The sequence below is a fragment of the Anabrus simplex genome, chromosome 2 (genome assembly GCF_040414725.1).
Source record: "Anabrus simplex isolate iqAnaSimp1 chromosome 2, ASM4041472v1, whole genome shotgun sequence".
In the NCBI taxonomy this organism is placed as follows: domain Eukaryota; kingdom Metazoa; phylum Arthropoda; class Insecta; order Orthoptera; family Tettigoniidae; genus Anabrus; species Anabrus simplex.
Genome location: NC_090266.1, coordinates 708,093,544 through 708,116,363, shown reverse-complemented (window position 1 = coordinate 708,116,363; position 22,820 = coordinate 708,093,544). Strand labels below are relative to the sequence as shown.

General features: G+C 42.1%; 1 protein-coding gene across 1 annotated transcript in view; it reads left to right on the top strand.

Moving 5' to 3' along the window:
- Positions 1 to 22,820, top strand: part of LOC136863055 (MAM and LDL-receptor class A domain-containing protein 1) — a 198,323-nt gene that overhangs the window by 79,579 nt on the left and 95,924 nt on the right. The window contains exon 4 of the mRNA XM_067139383.2: positions 21,237 to 21,392. Coding sequence (XP_066995484.2) covers positions 21,237 to 21,392 — 156 coding nt within the window. The remainder of the gene's footprint in view (positions 1 to 21,236; positions 21,393 to 22,820) is intronic.

The window sequence follows — 22,820 nt, the reverse complement described above, 5'->3', positions numbered from 1 at the left end:
CTGTTGCACTCCTCTGGAGCAATGAGTAATGACTGACAGATGAAATGAAATGTTAATGAAGAGTGTTAATGAGAACCCGAACCCGAATGTAGGTTAGCTCTACCGATTTAGCAAGGTTCTGACGTGGCTGACAAAGCACATTGCTGTATCGTGAAGTAAGGTAAACTCGTGCCCTCGTCCGGAGGTGGTGCAGATATTTTCAGGCACACCTCTAATGGAGGTGAGCTGCGTGTATAATGTTAACCACATATCAGTCCTCCTGTCATTGTTAAATCTCTGTCAGTATCGGGAATTGAACCTGGGCCCCTGAGGACGGCAGCTAATAGCGCTAACTGTTACGCTACAAAGGCGAACATCTTGAATTCGGTAGCTACCTAGCATGTAGCTCCAAAAATATACGATCAACATCAGAAATGTGAACTGTGATTCTATGTGCATCGATGAACCTTCCAGAAACGGGTCAGGCATCAGAGTTTTGGGTTCGAGCACTAAACTGAGTGATATACAGTATTTTATCGCTTTAATTTTAGGTAACATCCGCTGTAAAACAAGCCATCGTTGAAGAAAAAGATTCATTCAAGTATATGCGTATCAGTTCAATGCGTTTATGTTACCTGCAAGAGATCCTCCATCAGAATGTGTTGAATCTTTCATTTTTCTGCCAGAATGCATTTTTTTGGAAGTTGGTTGACGTCGCACCGACACAGATAGGTCTTATGGCTACCATGAGACAGGAAAGGGCTAGGAGTGGGAAGGAAGCGGCCGTGGCATTAATTAAAGTACAGCCCTAGCATTTTTCTGGTGTGAAAATGAGAAACCACAGAAAACCATATTCAGGGCTGCCGAAGTGGAGTTCGAACTCACTATCTCCCGAATACTGGATACTGGCAGCACTTTCGCGACTGCAGCTATCGAGCTCGGTTCTGCCAAAATGGCCATATACTGAGTTAATGTACATACAATTTCGAGATGAATATTTGATATTACGTTCTCAAATTTCAGCTCCTCTCCTCGAGTGCCGTTATATTGACATATAACAGGTCCACTTCTTTCTGAATCTAAACAATTCCACATTATTTTTACTTAATGCGAGTCAAATTCAAACTGTTTCAACCCTATCCATTTAAGGTTTTTCATTTGTTATGCGAAGAGCATTTTCATTCTTATTCTGGTTCGTATTGCTCCATGTTGAGGCCCAGTACTTTGTTCTTATCAAATATGGGCATCTACTGGGTGTACTGAAAATGTTTTATAACCCATGTATCTATGATGTTTGGAATTAATTGCAGATGAGTTTGGGAAATAATTCTTAATAGCATAAAGTAAATTATGGTCTCATTTTCCTGGAGTTCAGATACAGGACGTCAAAACTAATTAAAAGATAATTATATCTTTTTGTCTTTTTAATGTACTGAGCAATTCTGATCAATTCTAACAGCCAGAACACAAATTTTTCTATGAAACATTTACGTGATAACAGACCATATGATATCTGGTATGCCGTCGTAGTATGATGAAGACTCTCTACAAAGTGTAATCACTCCGGACAGTGACTCATGCAGTATAGCAGGTTCTCATGCTCTGGACAAAGATGTACAGCAGTAATTGTTGTATGCAGACTCACTCGTGCACCAAATCCACCGAGAAACCTGACTATTTCGTGTCGGTACCTGCCGCTAAGAAGTACGGCCCCCCAGTGCGTCCCAGCTAAACTCGATGGTGTAGAGGTTGAAGGAACAGAACGGTCAATGAAACCGGATACCTTCAGTTTCCACATAGTAATCTACCATTATATCCCGATGTGGACGACTATTGCTATCCACACACAGGAACTGGATCACCATAGCACCTCTGGGAATCCTGACGTAGGCTGCTCTAGGTAAATTACACCTCTCTACAACTGGCTTGTTACAAAACTACAACGAAGCACGTGGAGAGGACTACGTGAGTTCAATACGAAGCCATTTTAGGCATGGATGCCAGCTTATCTATAAATGATTGCCTTCAACGAATGCTCAAAAGCCCCCATTATTTCAAACGTCATGAAACATGCTATGAAAACTGAACCTGGACTCGTTTGTAAAAGGAACTATACAGCTTTACTGTTTCCTGAATGCTCGAAGTTCTCTGCACCACGCTATCGGGGAGTTGTGTGGGTACCGATCAATGCAGCCGCACTTGACAGAAATGTCAACATACAGTAAGCCTGGAAGTGTTTTTTTTTAGAATTTACTTTACGTCGCACCGACACAGATAGGTCTTATGGCTACGATGTGATAGGAAAGGCCCAGGAGTGGGAAGTAAGTGGCCGCGGCCTTAATTAAGGTTCAGCCTCAGCATTTGCCTGGTGCGAAATAGGGAAAGCACGGAAAACCATCTTCAGGGCTGCCGACAATGGGGTGGAATCTCTGGAGTGAGTCTTGAAGAAATCGGCCCAGTGGTCTTCAATCGGAATGATTGCACCACAGTACATAACGCCAATTGGAACGTCCCTAGAAAATGCGTAAATTCTCCCTGCTCAACCAGGAGCGTCAGTCGTCATTATATGTTCCGAGAATGTGAACCTACTTCAGACAACATAAGAAGAAGACTTAAAGTGGACGAAATAGACTTGTAGAATCTCTAAAGTCATTGGCTTGAGGGATGAATATTTTACCAAGTGGTAAATGGTGAGCGAAGACTAAATTAGCTATTTGAAACATCGTAGTTACGACATCTATCACGCTCGGGGAGGAAAATTATAAGTTTAATAACTATAGGATGCCCGAACTTCTCATAGGGAGACAGCAGATTCATAGATAGTTTTTGTGAATTACTGCGGACAATGTTATTTTTTTGTAATCGGTACGGGAGGACGATAGTCTGGCAGAGATAACCTTTGTGTCTCACGGTCAATCACACCTGTGAACAACTGGTTAGAAGGGAGTTGCGATGATTCCACAAACTGCATTAGTTGAGTTCTCGATATGAAGCGAGGAGGTTTAGCTGTTATATGTGTATAGAATAATTTATGGTAACGTATGTTGCTTCAAGCTAAGTGTAAAACCTGTGTATGTACTGTATAAGGTAATGTTTAATTGAAGAATGTATCCTACAATTATGAAGGGCTAAGTTTGGAGTTGGCTGGCATAAAATGAAGCTGAGATAACTCCACGCCAAACGACTACAAGTCTGTCTAATTTGAATATTATGTTTTGTAGTTAGAGATGTAAATGCTTGTCCCTTTAAATTAAGTAATTAATAAATCAGAACACCGCGTTGTGTAAGTGCCGTGTGTAATCAAGTATATTGCGATGGTGAGGAAGTGTCTTGCCGTTATTCTAGCGTGGGGGCGAATTGTCTATTATTTGTATCAGCGCGCGAGACTTTAAAATGTGTTTAAATTTCTTTAAAAATTTAGAAGTGAAGTTAACTATTGCAATGAAAATCAATGAAATAATATTCGGGCCGGTAAAAGTTACAATAATGATAACGATAAAATAACCGTTATGAGTGTGATGAAGTAAAATATCAAATTATCCTATAATAAATAATAATAATAATAATAATAATAATAATAATAATAATAATAATAATACAAATAATAATATTCATGTCAGGATAAAATTGAGATGATAAATTATGCGTTCAGCAGTTATACGCGAGATTTGTGGCTTATATCGAGATACAGTGAGGTATGATAAAGTTGGCATTTTTGGGAATCTTAAATTTTGTGACACCATGTATTTGTGCTACAGAAAATCACGGTATGCTGTTTTGCTCCTGAGGTCAGGAAAAATTTAGAGAAATAAATTGTGAAATCATTACAAAGTTATGTGGTCATGGGATCGATTGTATTTAAAATGTTTCAGACAAGGAGAAAATGGATTGTAATGGAAATAAAATATTGTGAGTATAGTTAGGAAGATGTTAAAGGCAGAGTGAGCCTGTATTTTATAAATGATGTAGCATGAGTAGGATGCGGAGGATAAGAGGTCCTGTATTTCGACGGAGAGAAATTTTTGTGACATGGTGTATAAATTGAGGTGTAATATTTCTGAGATAGGCTCTATAAGATGAACGATGTCCAGTAGCAATCCAGAACGGTTGATGAACTTAAAGGTTGTCAAATCCAAGTGAGCGCGCTGTAACTCCTTTTTAAGTACAAGTTGATGTTTCTCCCATATTATTATTTTATGTAAGACCATAGGTAACGGCAATTAAGTCTAAGTGACTGTTCTATTTGATACCAACGAAGTGCATTTTGTGATAGCCGACCTCACGAACAAAATATATTTGAACACACGGTCAAGATAATACTTAATAGTTGTAACTTGAATTCTATTCTGTATCTACGAGACGAAATATCGTTGACTAGAAAGATTGCGGGCGTGAAAGATGAATTTTATTAGAATGATAGTTTAGCTTGAGTAGACTGATGAAAACTTACTTCACTGGACAGTTCACGGTGATACCTGTTTGGAGTGATAACATTGAAGGTCAGTTGGAGCCTCACACTCAAGTTGTGCCATGAATATCGTGATGGTAGCGATTATTGTTTTCAGTGATATTACGCAATATTAAACGAAAGTTGAGTTTATTTTTATTTACCGAACTTCACTGCATGTGTTGAGATTGTATTGAAGAATAGATTAAACTATTTGGACATTTTACGCTTTATTGTAGAAAATGGACACAGTTATATTTCCATGCTCGAGTTCATTTGTTAGCGAATTTCACTTCGTGTGTTAGAGTTTCAACGAGGATCATATTTAAATATCCGGATATTGTGTTAAAGTTTAGATTTCGCCTGGCAGTATGAATGATGTGTAGATACCAAAACATTGGCTCAACGATAGATTTAGGATGCTGCGTGTATTATATAACTTAAGGATGAGTAGACAGTAACGTAGGCTCAACGACAGGATTAGAATGTCGTCTGTACATAGTCAAGTCATAAGTTATGCATTTGTGCAAGTCGACTTGAACGATAATAGTGTTTGCAGTAGTGGATACCAATGTGAAAGATATTAGCAGACACTATTCAGGCCATGTTTCGGCATAATTCTTACTAGCCGGAAGATGCTTCCATATTAGCGTTGCGTCAGTAGCAGCATGAATGTAAGGCCACGTGCACACCGAGCGCGCTTCGCATAGTGTGTCGCGTGTAGAGTGAAATGCTATGCATAGCGCAAGGCGTGCTTGCTGTTCACACCGAAAACTCTACGCCGTGCTCTCAGCTTAGTTTGGCGCGAGGCGTTTTAGGGTCGTCACAAACTAATGCCGTTATCCAAGTACACTAGAAACAGTTTACTGATGGATAACAGTTACCTAAAATTAAAAATTAGAAAGAAGAATCGAAAGTTGATTCATGAATTTAATGAAGAACGAATTACTTTCGGAGAATTCCATCGTTTGTACAGAGATGCAAGACTTTATCGCGATAAATTTTATGATTACTTGAGGATGACAAAAAAAATACCTTTGACCTTCCAAACCCTACAACTGTAATGTGGCGACAAGTAGCAGAGAAGTATTGGGAGAAATTCAATTTTCCCAATTGTCCAGGAGCACCGTGCAGCAAACACGTGGAAATTAAATTTCCGGCTAAATCACGCTCTTTATATAATAATTATAAATGGTATTTTACAATACTGTTACAATTAGCATACAATTTATCATCGTAACAAAAGTGAAGTAAATGTGTGACAAATATTATATTTACTTCCAAGCCCATTCCTAGCCTGCAGAGTGATATTCTTCATGTTACCACCCTCCATTTGCAAAATTATAGATTCTGTGCACTTTGTCACAAAGTGTCCGGCTACATGGCTAAAAGGCTACCGTACTGGCCTTTGGTCACAGGAGTCCCGGGTTCGATTCCCGGCAGAGTCGGGAACTGTAATCATAATTAGTAAATTCCATTGGCACGGGGCTGAGTGTATGTGTGTATTCATAATCATTTCATCCTCATCACGACGCAGGTCACCTACGGGAGTCAATTCAAAAGACCTGCACCTGGCAAGCCGAACTTCTCCTCGGACACTTCCGACACTAAAATCTATACGCAATTTCATCCTGTCACAATCTTAAGCCCAGTAAAGTGTGACAGTAGAAGTAATATTACTGTATATGTTTACTGTAGGAATGCGATAAAACTGTTGCAGTTATAAGTCCACTTATTTTGCAAAACAGTTACATTTTTAAAGTTGTTGTGTCCTGGGTTCCATATTTCTTCTCTTTGAAACACTGCATGAATAATTTCTTCTTCCATAGCTTCAGAACAAGCTAGGTAACGCTAAGCAATTAACCAACACTGCGCGTTGTCTGGCGCTTCGCTTAGCTGTAAGGTAGGCGTTCAGCGCAACAGAGCGCGGACGGTGTGAACACCTGGCTTAGGAACAAAGCACTGGTTATGCTTAGCGTGACGCTTAGCGTTGAGCAACACGCGACACACTATGCGAAACGCGCTCGGTGTGCACGCGGCCTTAGCGTGAAATGCTATGCATAGCGCAAGGCGTCCTTGCTGTTCACACCAAAAACTATATGCCGTGCTCTCAGCTTAGTTTGGCGCGAGGCGTTTTAGGGTCGTCACAAACTAATGCCGTTATCCAAGTACACTAGAAACAGTTTACTGATGGATAAGTTACCTAAAATTAAAAATTAGGAAGAAGAATCGAAAGTGGGTTCATGAATTTAATGAAGAACGAATTACTTTCGGATAATTCCATCGTTTGTACAGAGATGCAAGACTTTATCGCGGTAAATTGTATGATTACTTAAGAATGACAAAAAATACCTTTGACCTTCCAAACCCTACAACTGAAATGTGGCGACAAGTAGCGGAGAAGTATTGGGAGAAATTCAATTCTCCCAATTGTCCAGGAGCACCGTGCAGCAAACACGTGGAAATTAAATTTCCGGCTAAATTACGCTCTTTATATAATAATAGTAAATAGTATTTTACAATACTGTTACAATTAGCATACACAATTTATCATCGTAACAGAAGTGAAGTAAATGTGTGACAAATATTATATTTACTTACAAACCCACTCCTAGCCTGCAGAGTGATATTCTTCATGTTACCACCCTCCATTTGCAAAATTATAGATTCTGTGCACTTTGTCACAAAGTGTCCGGCTACATGGCTAAAAGGCTACCGTACTGGCCTTTGGTCACAGGAGTCCCGGGTTCGATTCCCGGCAGAGTCGGGAACTGTAATCATAATTAGTAAATTCCATTGGCACGGGGCTGAGTGTATGTGTGTATTCATAATCATTTCATCCTCATCACGACGCAGGTCACCTACGGGAGTCAATTCAAAAGACCTGCACCTGGCAAGCCGAACTTCTCCTCGGACACTTCCGACACTAAAATCCATACGCAATTTCATCCTGTCACAATGTCAAGCCCAGTAAAGTGTGACAGTAGAAGTAATATTACTGTATATGTTTACTGTAGGAATGCGATAAAACTGTTGCAGTTATAAGTCCACTTATTTTGCAAAACAGTTACATTTTTATAGTTTTTGTGTCTTGGGTTCCATATTTCTTCTCTTTGAAACACTGCATGAATAATTTCTTCTTCCACAGCTTCAGAACAAGCTAGGTAACGCTAAGCAATTAACCAACACTGCGCGTTGTCTGGCGCTTCACTTAGCTGTAAGGTAGGCGTTCAGCGCAGCAGAGCGCGGGCTGTGTGAACACCTGGTTTAGGAACAAAGCACTGGTTATGTTTAGCGTGACGCTTAGCGTTAAGCAACACGCGACACACTATGCGAAGCGCGCTCGGTGTGCACGCGGCCTTAGAGTTGTCCCACTTGGAAACCTAGCTAATGGAGACTGGTCATTACTGCTTAGCCGCACGTGTTCAAGTTCGATGTACTTTCGTTTTATAATCATTTTATTTTCTTTACTTTAAGATTTATTGTTCGGATGTCCGGTATATTATGATAGTGCCGTGTGTTGACACTTAGTTGATTTATGTATGATTTATACTACGAATGCTGTTTCGATTCGTCAGCTGTTAATATATTTTATTTTCCTGTTTCGTTATTTACATTATTTATGTGAGACGTTGATCTACCGATCACTTGTAGTTTAATTTAATGGGACAAGTGTAGGCAGACAGGTTTGTACTGGTAGTCGTAGTTATAGAAAATTGGAAAGATTTCCTTTTTTTGGTGTTTTATTGTGGACTTGTAATTTAACAAATTTAACGACGTAATTGTTTTATAACCTGAAAGTTGGTTTAGTAAGAACATTTCCAAGTGATTTATCACTTTTCTTTAACTTAAGTGTTTGGCATTTCTTCTAAATGCATAATGAATTAATGTTCTCCTGCATTTCGCAGTTTTGTTCCTTCAGGACGACGTAACGTAAGATTCCCTCGGATCAAGTATTGTTGGTTTCTTCTGAACATCTGTTTGGGTTGATGCGTGTTTCAGCATCGGGATTCCTCTGTAACTTAAGAGTGTCACGATATGACGATGCATGGTTGAAATTTATTTTTGATTGTGATAATTGCTGTTAACTCGTAATGAACACTACGCTTTCTAGTAATATTTCGCAACCCATCCAAAGCAACTGATAGTCCATTTGGTTTCGAGTAAGCGTCCATTCGGGGGATGTTCATATATCCGATAGGATAGTAGACTGGTGGATAACCTTAATTAAATGTAAGTCTGGAATTCTACTTGTTGAAGGTCAGATTTTCCACGGATCGTGTAGATTAACTATCGGTTATCGTTTGGATGAATGGTGCCCAATTTTCAGGTTTTAATCTCGTTTTCTGGATTTTGCTATCCGCGAATTTTACAGTATATTTCCATTCTTTGAAAGACAATAATAAATAATTTCAGTAAAATTCAGCACTCACGTTATGCATTGTGACTACGTTAAAATATGTTGTGAAAACTTTAAGTGATTTCCTTGCCAATTTAATAAATGAATTATCGTGATTTAAATTGAATACATATTGTAGAAAGCACATTTTTCTCCTTATTTGAAGAAGGTATGCTCTCCTCTGAACCCTATCGTTTGGTCGATGAAGTGACCGAAAAAAACTCGCAACGACCCCAAGATCTAAGAGTACGATATTGCTCTAGTGAAGCAGCCGAGGCAGACGACCAACGATGGAATGGTAAGTACAAGGGTTCAGTATAGTGAGACAAATCGGATTATAGCATATTTTTGTTTTATAAATCATTTGAAAGATATTTCAGTCTCATCCATTAAGTCTAAATTCATCTGATTTAAGCATAATCACAACCTTCATGGAGTAAATTGTCGTGTTGTGATCCTTCAATGAATAATATTGGTTGAATAGAACAATTTTCTCCAGATCAGTCATTCTGAATTAAAGTTCCGTATATCAGAGGCATTCTTAAACAGTTGTTGATGATTGATACGTGTAAATGAGGATGGACGTGACTCCGTTAATTACGCAAAACTTTTATTTCTGTGATGATAATAATATCCTTGTTTCAAGGTGCCTAATATCATGATTGTTTATCTAATAAGAAAATGCGGATACAAGATAGATTCTTGGAAATCAACAAGGCTAAAACAGACAGATAATATTACTTGTTTCAAGCTTACTAGAAGAAGAGAAAGGAGGTACATTGAGGAAGACGCGGAGGATGGCAATATCCGACTCCGCCAAGAGTAAGGCTCTGTAACATGATCATCGTCGCTCGTAGCGCTCTCTTCTGGTGTGTTAAGACTCAAGATTCTCTTCAGCTAGTTGAGTAGTTTAAGTGTGACTGTGCGTCCAGAAAATCATGACCCCCAGAGAGGAGTAGATCTACCAGCTCATCCTTCTTCCATCACACCCGCAAAGGCAGTTTTCATCACTAGTCATTCTGGCAGCGCCTCTGAAATCTCAGCTGATTCTCGGCTCTCACCCAACCTGGATAAGACTGCCCGAGTCTAGAGATGGCTAAGCACTCCAAGTGTAGCGGAGACACTAGTAGCCGTTAGGGTGAACCTAATGAAGCACCACTTTACCGATTTATAAATATTTAAATACTAAATTTTGTTCCACAACATTTTTGAACTTTCAAGTTTAACTGTCCAAATATCTGTATTGGATGTATGTTCTAACTTGGCATTTTTTCTTTCTGCATTATGTTCACTTCAGACCACTAAGGCTAGCGAGGTTATTGGTTATTAATAGGAAAAAGGAGTACTAGGGTCCACTACTGTATTGTTGGAACTTCTTGCTTGCCTTTGGCCTGCGGGATGAAGCTTCTTCCTTAGTCGCGATGGATAGGTGTAATGTTTACGCGTGGTTGTCTTGACAAGAAATTAGATTCTATGCTTGGCTAAAACATGTTTTACTGAGCTCGATAGCTGCAGTCGCTTAAGTCCGGCCAGTATCCAGTATTCGGGAGATAGTAGGTTCGAACTCCACTGTCGGCAGCCCTGAAGATGGTTTTCCGTGGTTTCCCATTTTCATACCAGGCAAATGCTAGGGCTGTACCTTAATTAAGGCCACGGCCGCTTTCTTCCCACTCCTAGCCTTTCCTCTCGCATCGTCGCCATATGACCTGTCTGTGCCGGTGCGACGTAAAGCAACTAGCAAAAAAACAACATGTTTCATCGACAGTTGGCTTTGCGGCTACGGGCGCGAAGCTGTGAACTTGCATTCGGGAGATGGTGGGTTCGAACCCCACTGTTGGTAGCCCAGAAGATTGTTTTCCGTGGTTTCCCATTTTCATACCAGGCAAATTCTGGAGTTGCAACTTAATTAAGGCCACGGCCGTTTCCTTCCCACTCCTTGCCGTTTCCTATTCCGTCGTCGCCATAAGGCCTATCTGTATCGGTGCGACGTAAGCCACTTGTTAAAATAATCCATGCCTCTAGTCTCTATTTCTAGATTTACCTGCGAGAATCAGAAGCACTGTAAACTCCCTCGGCCATCCCTTGCACCTACTCAACTGTAAATATTTCATTCTACACTCAGCTATTTCATTAGCAGGGCCTATTTTACTTACGAGTATTTGTTATAATTACAGTAGCTATTTTGCAGCGAAGTTCAAACAAAGAACAATTTCAAATATAATTATTGTCTTGTTGTACGTGACAGTTTAATATTAATGACAACGCGGATGTGGAGTGATTCCGCGAAATGAAGTAATTCGTGTATTACAGGCACCAGTGTGACGTTGGACTTGATTCTGATACGGCCTAGCTCCTTGATTGAATAGTCAGCGTATTGGTCTCCAATTCAAAAGGACCCCGGTTCGATTCCCGGCCAAGTCCGGGGTTTTAATCTTAAGTGCATAATTGACTTGGATGGGTGACTAACACTGTTCCCTATACACGGCAGTTGCCACCCACCCTCGTCGGAGGGTCTGCCTCACAAAGATTTCACTAGGCTATCATTAGCCATACGAAATTATTATTATTATTATTATTATTATTATTATTATTATTATTATTATTATTATTATTATTATTATTATTATTATTTGCACACTGTATAAAATATAATTTCAAGCAACATTGCAACTACATTAGGCTGATCATTTTTGCGTGAATTCGACCTGTGATTCAGCTTGCAACCCACTACTGAGTGGAGATAAGAATGCTATTTCTAATGTTACTTCATTCTATGTCAAAGAGAAGCATCAAGAAATGTTATTCCACTTTCTCAACCAACCAAAAGAGCGGCTGAAATGACTGGTAATATATTCATTTCTCTATTTTTCATTCAGTTCTGTATGAATACTAGTATCTGGATAACTGTTACGCGTTATGTATCTGAAAACTATAATTTCCTAATACAAGCACGCTTGTATCAAGTATTAAACGTAAAAGAAGATAAGGACTGGTAGTGAGGGATGAGTACCCTAGCACACCCGGCAAGAATTGGACTGGAGCACGCCACATAATACTGGATGACAAAATTATATGCATAATTGGAACTAAGGTCCATAAATTTTAAGCGACAAAGAAATAAGTTCCTATGGTGATGAAATTATTTCCCGTTCTTAAGAAGTTAAATAATTTTTGATGAAGCTGATAGACTTTGAGGAAGATATTGCGAGAAATAGGCTCAGTTCAAAAATGCGACAATGTTAGAGCAGTTCTGAGGGAAATGAATAATATTGTTGTTTGGAGAACCCGTTTGTGTGAAAATGGGAAACTGTGAAAAACTCTCTTCAGGGCTGCCGTCAGTGGGGTTCGAATCCACCATCCACCATACACCATCTCCCGAATGAAAGCTAACGGCTATACGGCCGAACCTCGCCTACAGCTCACTCCATAAACATTGTTACGTGCCACCTCTCCGTATTTAGCCCCCTTTGGTATTTCCTGGAAGGAACTAGTGAGTAACTGGGAGCTCTCAGCTTGAGGGCATGGTGACGGCCTCTATTGTTCTCTTCGACTTGTTTCCCCATGCATCTTATCGAAGACGAAACTAGACTGTTCCGTCCCCCGCAGAGCCCCGACTTCAGAATATGAAAAGGAGACTAGCCGCGGACATTGAGTGAGTAGTTGGAAATAGACGGCTGTTGTCAATGTTGGTGTGGTGGGTGTCCAACCGGAGTCAGAGTCAGAGTATCGTCGTGTTCGAGTGCTGTTAGAATACTGTGTGTGTACTGCCTGGGAGTACTGTATGTGTACCACCAAGTGAGACGGCCGTGTGGTTAGGGGCGCACAGCTGTAAGCTTGCATTCGGGAGATAGTGGGTTTGAATCTCACCGTCGGCACCCTAAATATGGTTTTCCGTGGTTGCCCATTTTTACACCAGGCAAATGGTGGAGCTGTACCTTAATTTAAGGTCACGGCCACTAACTTCCCAATCCTAGCCCTTTCCCATCCTTCCGTCCCCGAAAAACCTTTCTGTTAGTGCGACGTGAAGTAAGAAAACAATGTACGTGTGCCGTCATGGACTAAGAGTGTGGAACAGTTGATATGAGTAGAGTTGAAGAAGTGTCAACTGTCAACTATCAACTGTCATTGTGAGGAGTATTGTAGTGTAGTGGTGTTTAGAATTGTAACCGCTGTTTGGTTGTCAGCGTTGAGTAGTTCACTGTGTGGAGCAGTTACGTTGGTCTGCGAGTTAATTGAAGTGACTGTGTGAGTTACCGGGCTCATCTGGAGTCGATCTAAGAAACAGTCATCGTGCGTCGTTATGCTAACAGATTGTGTGTTCGAGCCTGTCTGAATGCAACTGCTGTGTGAAACGACTGAGCGTGCGGAGCCAAGTGAAACTGAAGCCTTTCAGTCAGGATTATCACCGTCCGGGTAATATCAGCGAACCTCAGTACCTGCTGTGGGGAGGATAGAGACTTCACTTTGTAAATAGACAACAATTAGGGGAGTATTGTTATCCATTTTCAAATATAATTGTGTGTGTACTAATTGGGTCATCCTGTATTCAATTAGATCGATAAAACAGTCAGTGTTCTATTTGTAACAAAAGTGGCGGCAGAAGTCGGAACAGACCTAATGCGAAACACATCGCTGCAATCGGCGTGAATCAGTGTACCAGATCCTGCAAGTTTCGACTGCCGTCGGGAGCATTCCAGATCATCTGTCTATGGTAAACACACACACACAAATCTTCAGGCTTCCTCTTGTGGAAATTTTCTGCATGCCAGTCGAGACTAGAAGCCACACGAAAATGGAGGCTCAGTTAAATGCGCTCTTCGAGATGCTGATGAAGAAGATGGAAGAGGGCTATAAGATCATTGAAGAAGGCTAGACGATGATGATAGAAAGCCAAAAGAGGATGATGAAAGAAAGGCGGCAGAGGATAGTAGAAAGCCAGAAGAAGATGGAGGACGGGCAGAAGAAAGCGAAAGACGGCCGGAAGGAGAAGGAAGATGACCAGAAGAAGATGGAAGACGACCAGGAGAAGAGGGAAGACGGTCAGAAGATGACGGGGATGAAGATGGAAGCTCCGAAGAAGGTGGAAGACGAGCAGGGAAAGATTGAGGAGGGTCTCATGAGATAAAGCTTGATATACCTATCAACGCTCTGTCCCGCAAAACTTGTCCAGAAGACTGTAAGTTCTATTCTAGGGAGGAGGGTGAGCACCAAGTTCCCTGCCGATGGACAACCGTGGAATTCGGGGGAAACCGGAGCCGTGACGCCTGGATGGAAATGCAGAGGAACGGGGATCGTCACCTTCTCCTATTTCCCGTGGCACACCGGTCTGCAGTGCACGAGACCACGGGATGCACGCCAGCAAGGTCGCCGTTTAGAGGAGAGCTGTGCCTCCTGGTGGATTTAGCGTTCGGCTGACCCGAGGACTAAGTGCCCCGACCGACCAGTACTGCCTGGATATTACAAGGAGACCGGAGGTTGTACACGGCGCTGTCGGGAAATGTTCGAGAATAGAATGCGAACGAATGAAGGCATGGCACGACCAACAAGCGGACACTACCACAAGTCATGAGAACGATCTAGAGTGGCTATATAACCCCGTAAGGAAGAGAGACTTGTCTCTTAAGCTCCAGAAGGCGCGAAAAGGCCCTTAGCCTGTTCTGAGGGGAATACAGTAAATGGCGTTCCAAGCGAATCGGACGTGCGGTTAGGGTCGCGCAGCCCTGAGCTTGGGTTCGGATAGAAGGTTCAAATCCTTCCGCCGGCAGCCCTGAAAATGATTTTTTGTGGTTTGTACCATTTTCACATCAGGCAAATGCTGGGGCTGTACCTCAATTAAAGTCATGGCCGCTACTTCACAATCCTAGTCCTTGTCCAGAAGACTTCAGGTTCTGTCCTAGGAAGGAGATCGAGCACGAAGTTCCTTGCCGAAAGACCACCGTTAGACTGTTATTGACCTCACTTCACCAAAGTTTCCTATCCTACAAGAAATTAATATTTTAAACGAGCTTCTTACATGTAAACAAAATATTACGGAAGCAGATGTACAGCCCATTAGCACAGCTGAACCACCTTCACGTGAACAAATGATAGAGAAAGTAGTGTTGATGCTGCTTGTTGTTTAAAGAGGCCTAACATCTAAGGTCATCGGCCCGAGAAAGTAGTGTTAGAACCTTGCATCGCGTAACACGAAAATTACAGAACGTTGAACAGGGACAAGAAAACAGATGACTTAATGTCAATGAGGGAACCTTGGTGAAACCCCTTATATGGGCGGAGGACATATGGACACGGATAATCAAGAAGAAAATGGTTTCCAGCAAAATAAAATTATTGCAGTTGACGTTCAACCCGAGCCTGCCGGTATTACTCTGCAGTCACATCGACCGCGTTTTTCGCCTGCAGATGTTAATAAGCGCAATGATGTTGGACCTATCGGCACTGGAATTGTACAGTACTTTACGTCTACGCTAACACCTGAACTGAGGACAGACCTGGAACCGGTAGAAAAACCTACTGGACACCTAGATAAGGGGGCAGATAGTGTTAACAAAATACCGGCACCTATAGCTTCTAAAGACTGGTACACTCTACCAGCAAAGGCTGCAAATAAAAATACTGCACGCGAGGGAGTTTAATCATATTGTAAACAAACCAGAAATGGTTCCCGAAGCCATCGCAAATCTCCGGAGGTTCATAAATAAACGGTTTTTTGCTATTTGCTTTACGTCGCACCGACACAGATAGGTCTTATGGCGACGATGGGAGAGGAGAGACCTAGGAAGTGGAAGGAAGCGGCCGTGGCCTTAATTAAGGTACAGCCCCGGCATTTGCCTGGTGTGAAAATGGGAAACCACGGAAAACCATCTTCAGGGCTGCCGACAGTGGGGCTCGAACCCACTATCTCCCGATTACTGGATACTGGCCGCACTTAAGCGACTGCAGCTATCGAGCTCGGTTAAATAAACGGCTCATGATACGTAATAAGTACTCACTTCTAAGTTAGTGTTGCCTTGTCAATGACTGCACTTACACTACTTCTGGTGTTGTGCATGGACGTCCTACGTTATGGGGCTACCTTGAATATCAATAGAATTATAGGTGTTGCAAAACGTTTTCCTCTCCAAGATTTCTTAAAGTACACGATATAGACCTGCTATTGCTCCAAGAAGTTAATGACACTAATATTCTTGATTGGTTAGTTGGGTATCATTATGCAGCAAATGTTGGGCCATCGATCAGAGGTACTGCAATAATTTGTAGATCAGGATTGCTTATATATGAAATTGAATACCACCCCAGAGGCATAATTACAGAAATACAATGTGAAGAGATATTCATCATTAATACTTATGGCCCAACCGGTTCTCAAGAATGGCATGAACGAGAATGCCTATTTGAAGAGGACATCAGATATTTTCTGCAAACAACACATAATAATTTGATCTTAGCTGGCTATTTATTGCGTCCTCAATACAAGGGATCAAAATGGAACTTTCTACTGTAGTTGCAGATTAAAGGTGTTAGTTTAGGGACTTCAGCTGCATGATATGTTTGAATTCAAGCATGGTACTAATGTACAATTTAAGTATGTCCACGCAGGCACAGCATCACGAATTGGTAGAGCATATATCTCTAAACGAATGAAGCCGACGATTCACAGCGCTTCGTTTCTACCAATAACTTTTAGTGACCATAATGCCCTTCACTTTATATATATGGTTACATCATGACTTCCAATACATGGCGACGACTGAATACTTCTCTGTTGCATGTTAAAGTTGTTAGAAACGACTTCCGAGCTTTGGATAAAATTGCATACTGAAAAATCAAAGTATTCCGGCAGTATAACTGAACTGTTTCAGTTAAACCTGCTGTTAGGAAATATTTTCAGAAAATAGCTAAACAGTGGGCGACCGAACGAAGATGTACCTTGAACTTGCATTACGAAATTCCTTATCAGCTGAAGAGGCAACAAGTTTATGGAGAAGAAGTAAGATAAAAACTCCGTTTTAAACATCGTAGAAAACATCTTAAAAAGTTCCTGTGTAAAGGTGAAAGTAACTAGAACGCGCATTTCTGTTCCACATTTTGATGGGAAAATTATAAAGGTCGGAGAAAGCTACACAACCACTACTGATCTGCATTTAGGGCAGTCGCCCAGGTGGCAGATTCCCTATCTGTTGTTTTCCTAGGCTTTTCTTAAATGATCGCAAATAAATTGGAAAATTATTGAACATTTCCCTTGGTAAGTTATTCTAATCCCTAATTCCCCTTCCTATAAACGAATATTTGCCCCAATTTTTCCTCTTGAATTCCAACTTTATCTTCATATTGTGATCTTGCCTACTTTTAAAGACACCACACAAACTTATTCGTCTACTGATGTCCTTCCACGCCATCTCCCTGCTGACAGCTCGGAACATACCACTTAACCGAACAGCTCGTCTCCTTTCTCCCAGTTCTTCCCAGCCCAAACTTTGCAACATTTTTGTAATGCTACTCTCTTGTCGGAAATCACCCAGAGCAAATCGAGCTCCTTTTCTTTGGATTTTTTCCAGTTCTTTGATCAAGTATTGCTGGTGAGGGTCCCATACACTGGAACCATACTCTAGTTGGGGTCTTACCAGAGACTTATATGCCCTCTCCTTTACATCCTTACTACAACCCCTAAATACCTTCATAACCATGTGCAGAGATCTGTACCCTTTATTAACAATCATATTTATGTGATTACCCCAATGAAGGTCTTTTCTTATATTAACTATTTACTAATCTTAGAAATGATCGGGAATAACTGCAATCAAGACAAAAAAGGCTCCTTTGCCTAGGTGCTCAATATTTCACAGAATTCTTCGACGATCTTCCGAATACTGCCCCATCGAGAATCATCCTGCACCAAGGACTACCCATACTGAACAGAAACGACTCACTTAAAATGACTACTGCCATTATACCTGGAGAGGTATTCCAAGTGTTCACTACCACCCAGCCTTGCCGTGCTCCTGGTGGAGATGGCTTACCGCATGAATTTTATAAATTAATGTGGGATGTAATAAAGGAATACTTCCTTAAAGTATTTCACGAGATCTCTGAATCTCCACACCGGACGAGTTGGCCGTGCGGTTAGAGGTGCACAGTTGAGAGCTTGCATCCGGGAGATAGCGGGTTCGAACCCCACTATCGGCAGCCTGAAGATGGTTTTCCGTGGTTTCACATTTTCATACCAGTCAAATGCTGGGGTTTTACCTTAATTAAGGCCACGACCGCTTCTTTCCCACTCTTAACCCTTTCCTATCCCATCGTCCCCATAAGACCTATCTGTGTCGGTGAGACGGAAAGCAACTAGCAAAAAATATGAATCTCCACAATTTATACACCAATATATCTCGTCTGGGATAGTAATATTAATTTCGAAACTGCCTAATCCCAAACGAATTTGAGACCAATCACTCTTTTAAATCCAGTCTATAAAATCTTTAGCAAAATAATAATTTATTTAATGCGCACAATGTGCAAAGAATTAATACCGTATACCTCAATCTTCATTACAAAATTTTATCAGTGATTCCGATCGCTGTTTGCAACTTGACACGTGGTACATAGTACAGTGTGCACGACATCTTGAACATACACAGTTCAAACTTGGTTCATGATAAAGCTGTATGTTATAATAATAATAACTTCGAGTGGCTATTTCTAGCCGAGTGCCAGCCCCATGGTGCATGGTTAGCGTGCCTGCCTCTTACCCGCAGGCCCCGGGTTCGATTCCCGGCCAGGTCAGGGATTTTTACCTGGACCTGAGGGCTGGTTCGAGGTCCACTCAGCCTACGTGATTACAATTGAGGAGCTATCTGACGGTGAGATAGCGGCCCCGGTCTAGAAAGCCAAGAATAACGGCCGAGAGGATTCGTTGTGCTGACCACATGACACCCGTAATCTGCAGGCCTTCGGGCTGAGCAGCGGTCGCTTGGTAGGCCAAGGCCCTTCAAGGGCTGTAGTGCCATGGGGTTTGGTTTGGTTTGGTTTTATTTCTAGCCGAGTGCAGCCCTTGTTATGTGTGGTGTGTGAGTTGCAGGGATGTTGGGGACAACACAAACACCCAGCCCCCGGGCCATTGGAATTAACCAATGAAAGTTAAAATCCCCGACCCGGCCGGGAATCGAACCCGGGGCCCCTTGAACCAAAGGCCAGCATGCAAACCATTTCGCCATGGAGCCGGACATCCTAGCACACATTTGCCGTATCATGAGGACTTACCGTGGCTTGCCAAGATGACTGCTGTCCAGCTTAAAACCTATAGCTATTGGGTGTCATGCAATTAGCATGATGGCAACCTCACTCCCATTGCTTGGCCTTTCCTGGCCGGGTACACTGCATCTCGTACCAGACGAGGCTGAGACTGGGCTGGTCGGGTATTCAGCCTCCGGGTAAGAGGCATGGGGCTGGTATGCTACTCATTTACTGTAGTTAACGCTCAATGAGGCTAGACTGGACATCCGAGGTGTGTACAATAATGAGACGTACTTCTTAATTATCTGAAATCCTGTATAAGTTCATTCATTAAACATTCAAGAATAATAATACTTTGAGGTAGAATTACACTTATATTCTTTTATGGCTGAGCGAGTTGGCCATATGGTTAGGGTCACGTAGTTGTGCGTTTACATTTGGGAGATTACGGATTCGGATCCCACCGTCGGTAGCCCTGAAGATGGTTTTCCGTAGTTTTCTACTTTCACACCTTACCCATCCTTGCGATGGCATGATTGTTGTTAATACACAGCTATAAATCACGTTCGTTAGTCACACACCTCCGGGAAACAATAGCAGGAAGGAGGCTGAAAACTGCTGCTACGTAGTCGAAGTGTGTTCTTTCACCTTTTGTGGACATTTATACGTCTTCGGTATACCGCGTCGAAGAATGTAGCAGCCACGTCATGAAGCTTTTGGCGTTGATCGCGGGAGATTTGTGGTGCACCGAGGCTACAATACACCTCTTGGAAGGGATGCGGCCACAGCGACGTGGGTTGAGGAGGGACGAACTCACCAACACGGAAGAATCCAACAACCCCGTCACTTGGCGAACGGGATAACTGACATCTTGTGCGCAAATTTATTAAGAATTGTCCAATCACAGAACAAATATTCCCTCAATGATTACAATATGTTGTTTAGCCGCATGCCATTACTGTTTCTGAATGGAAGCCCCCACAGTGGAGACGGTGTTACGCGCGAATGTTGCTTAACTTCGGAGATTTCACGAAATCTAGAGTTTCTACATAACTACGCCGTTGGCAAAACATATATGTACCGGGGGAGTATGCCGTGCGCGTAGAGGCGCGCGGCTGTGAGCTTGCATCCGGGAGATCGTGGGTTCGAGCCCCACTGTCGGCAGCCCTGAAGATGGTTTTCCGTGGTTTCCCATTTTCACACCGGGCAAATGCTGGGGCTGTACCTTAATTAAGGCCACGACCGCTTCCTTCCCACTCCTAGCCCTTCCCTGTCCCATCGTCGCCATAAGACCTATCTGTGTCGGTGCGACGTAAAGCAGCTAGCAACAAAAAAAAACATATATGTAATGCCAATCCATCGAACTGAGCCGTGTTAGAACCTGTGATTTTCTTACTTTGCCCATCAATCATGTACAGAACTCAAACAACCTGGTGGTGAATTACTCCACAGACCCGCGCATTGATGTCTATTAAATGCATTAACGTAAGCTTTCATGAGCTCTTCAGTAGACTACACTAAATTGGCACCTGCACCCTTAGACACAATCACGACACCACTCCTAGTTTATAGCTGATGCTGAGCGTTTTCCTACCTATCCATATCCTAGAATAAGCTCGGTGGATGCAGAGTGGGTCTCTGCCCTTAAGTGGCCACGGCTGGTCCGTGGTCCAACAGCTCTGCACTCCGACCGGCCAACCGAGGAGAGGAGGGGTGGTCACGGCTCTACCGTGGATCTACGCCTCTGCATTCGGGAAACGGGACAGAGCTGGACGTCATGGCTGGCTCCAAACGTCGGCCGTCCTGAGAATGGTTTTCCGTGGTTTTCCATTCTCATGCACCAAGGCAAATGCCGGGGCAGTTCCTACTGTAAGCCACGGCCACCAACTCCCTCACCTTCTCCGTCCGTTTTCTTCACCGCAACAAATCTCCCGGCCTAAGAGACGGCGTTACCGTCTAAGGAGCCTGCCTCCCCCTTCAGGGGAGGAATGAAAACGTTGTAGTAGTAGTAGTAGTAGTAGTAGTAGTAGCTAGAATAATAATATAGACAAGGACACTAACATAACCACTTCGTTCCCTCAATAAGTAGGCCTACAGTTTCGGTCATATAAGTTCAGTTACATTCTTGATGTTTCATAAATTCAAGTATATGTGAAAATGTTCCTTGCTTTTTCTCCGCAGAGATCTGTGACTTCGGCTCGGAGAATGAGTTGATCTCATGTGACTGGACGAATCGCAACAACACCTCGCTTATGTGGCAAATAGGTGCCGGCACCTTAGCTAACTGGCTCGGAGGACCAACAAAGGATGCTAGTCTCGCTGATGACGCTGAGAAGGGTATGTTCACAACTTCTGGAAATCGATTTAAATTAATGTTAAACTACTGGTAATGAATGTATTGGTAATACAAAACTAAAGTAACACACACAAGGTAAGTAGCTCAAAAAATAAATAGTACGTGGTATTGTTTAAATCCTTTTCACATAGAGTTTTCTCAGAAAAAATGTTAAATATGTAGATGTATTGTTTGTTGTGATTATCCACAGGGTTTGTAACTACACGATAGGTGAATTAAGTCTGATAGAATATTAAATGCTAGGAGCATACAATATGCGCTCAGTTTTTGATTTTTTTAGCGACCGGGCCGGGGATGCTGGCCGTGTGTGGTTGGTTCCTCTAGCTCGGCAGCTGAGTGTGCAAAACTTAATGTACATCCGTTCATATACACAACACAATCACCCGCCACAGAAACACGCGATAGTGAATACATTCATCTACACAGGATTTGCGTACGGAAAGCCGTCTGGCCGTGAAACTGAACTTAAACCATACGTAGTGCCGACCCCAAGTAATTGCGAGAAGACCACGAAGAATATTAGGAGGAATTAGAATATATCATGTTTCACTTAGAGGAATTAACATTCTTGCTTTATAGGGCCTCTTTCTAAAGACAACAGCAGCAACAACGCTGGAGCTGATATTAGGGTATCAAGTATTCAGTGTGACGGCTTCTCAGTTATATTACTGAGCCTACATGACAAGTTTCATTACCCTTATTATAAGGTGGTTATCTCACAAGACTGAGTGCCACCCCTACCACTCAGACTAAGGTTAAAATGCTTACAAGGGCAAGAAATCGAATTCATGACCTCCAGATAGGAGACGATGATGAGAAGTGTGAGGAGAAACAAGAGTTTTTCTGGTACCTCTAGTAAGCAAGTTAAAATTACAGACTGCTAAAAAATTATGAATAGTATTCATTATTCAGCTATGCTTCCAATGCCGTTGACGAGGTAGAGCTACAGCGCACATTATTACTTATCCCCTTTCTGTCTGCCCCGTCCTTTGCTGTTATGTTTACAGTTCCACTTTGCCCTTGTGTTATGCTAAGTTCACTTCCTATCTTGAGTGTGTCCTTCGCATTGTTCTTAGGAAAGTATCTTATTTCCAAATCCTAGTGCCCATAAACACAGGTAATAAAAATTTCACAACCTACACTAGGTACTACAATAACACAGCCTATCGGACCTATTGTCGCACTCACAAATGCATAGTAGATGGCCAGTGACGTATTTACTGCACAAATGTATCGCCAGCAAATTTCAAGAGCATTTCAAAAAGGTGTTTGTGATTATTCACGTCTGACCTCTCAGTTGAGTGGTCAGCGTACTGGCGTTCGTTTCAGAGGATTCGATTCCTGGACTGGTCAAGAATTTTAGCCACGTGGAGTTAATTCGTTTGGCTCCGGGCTGGATGTTTATATCC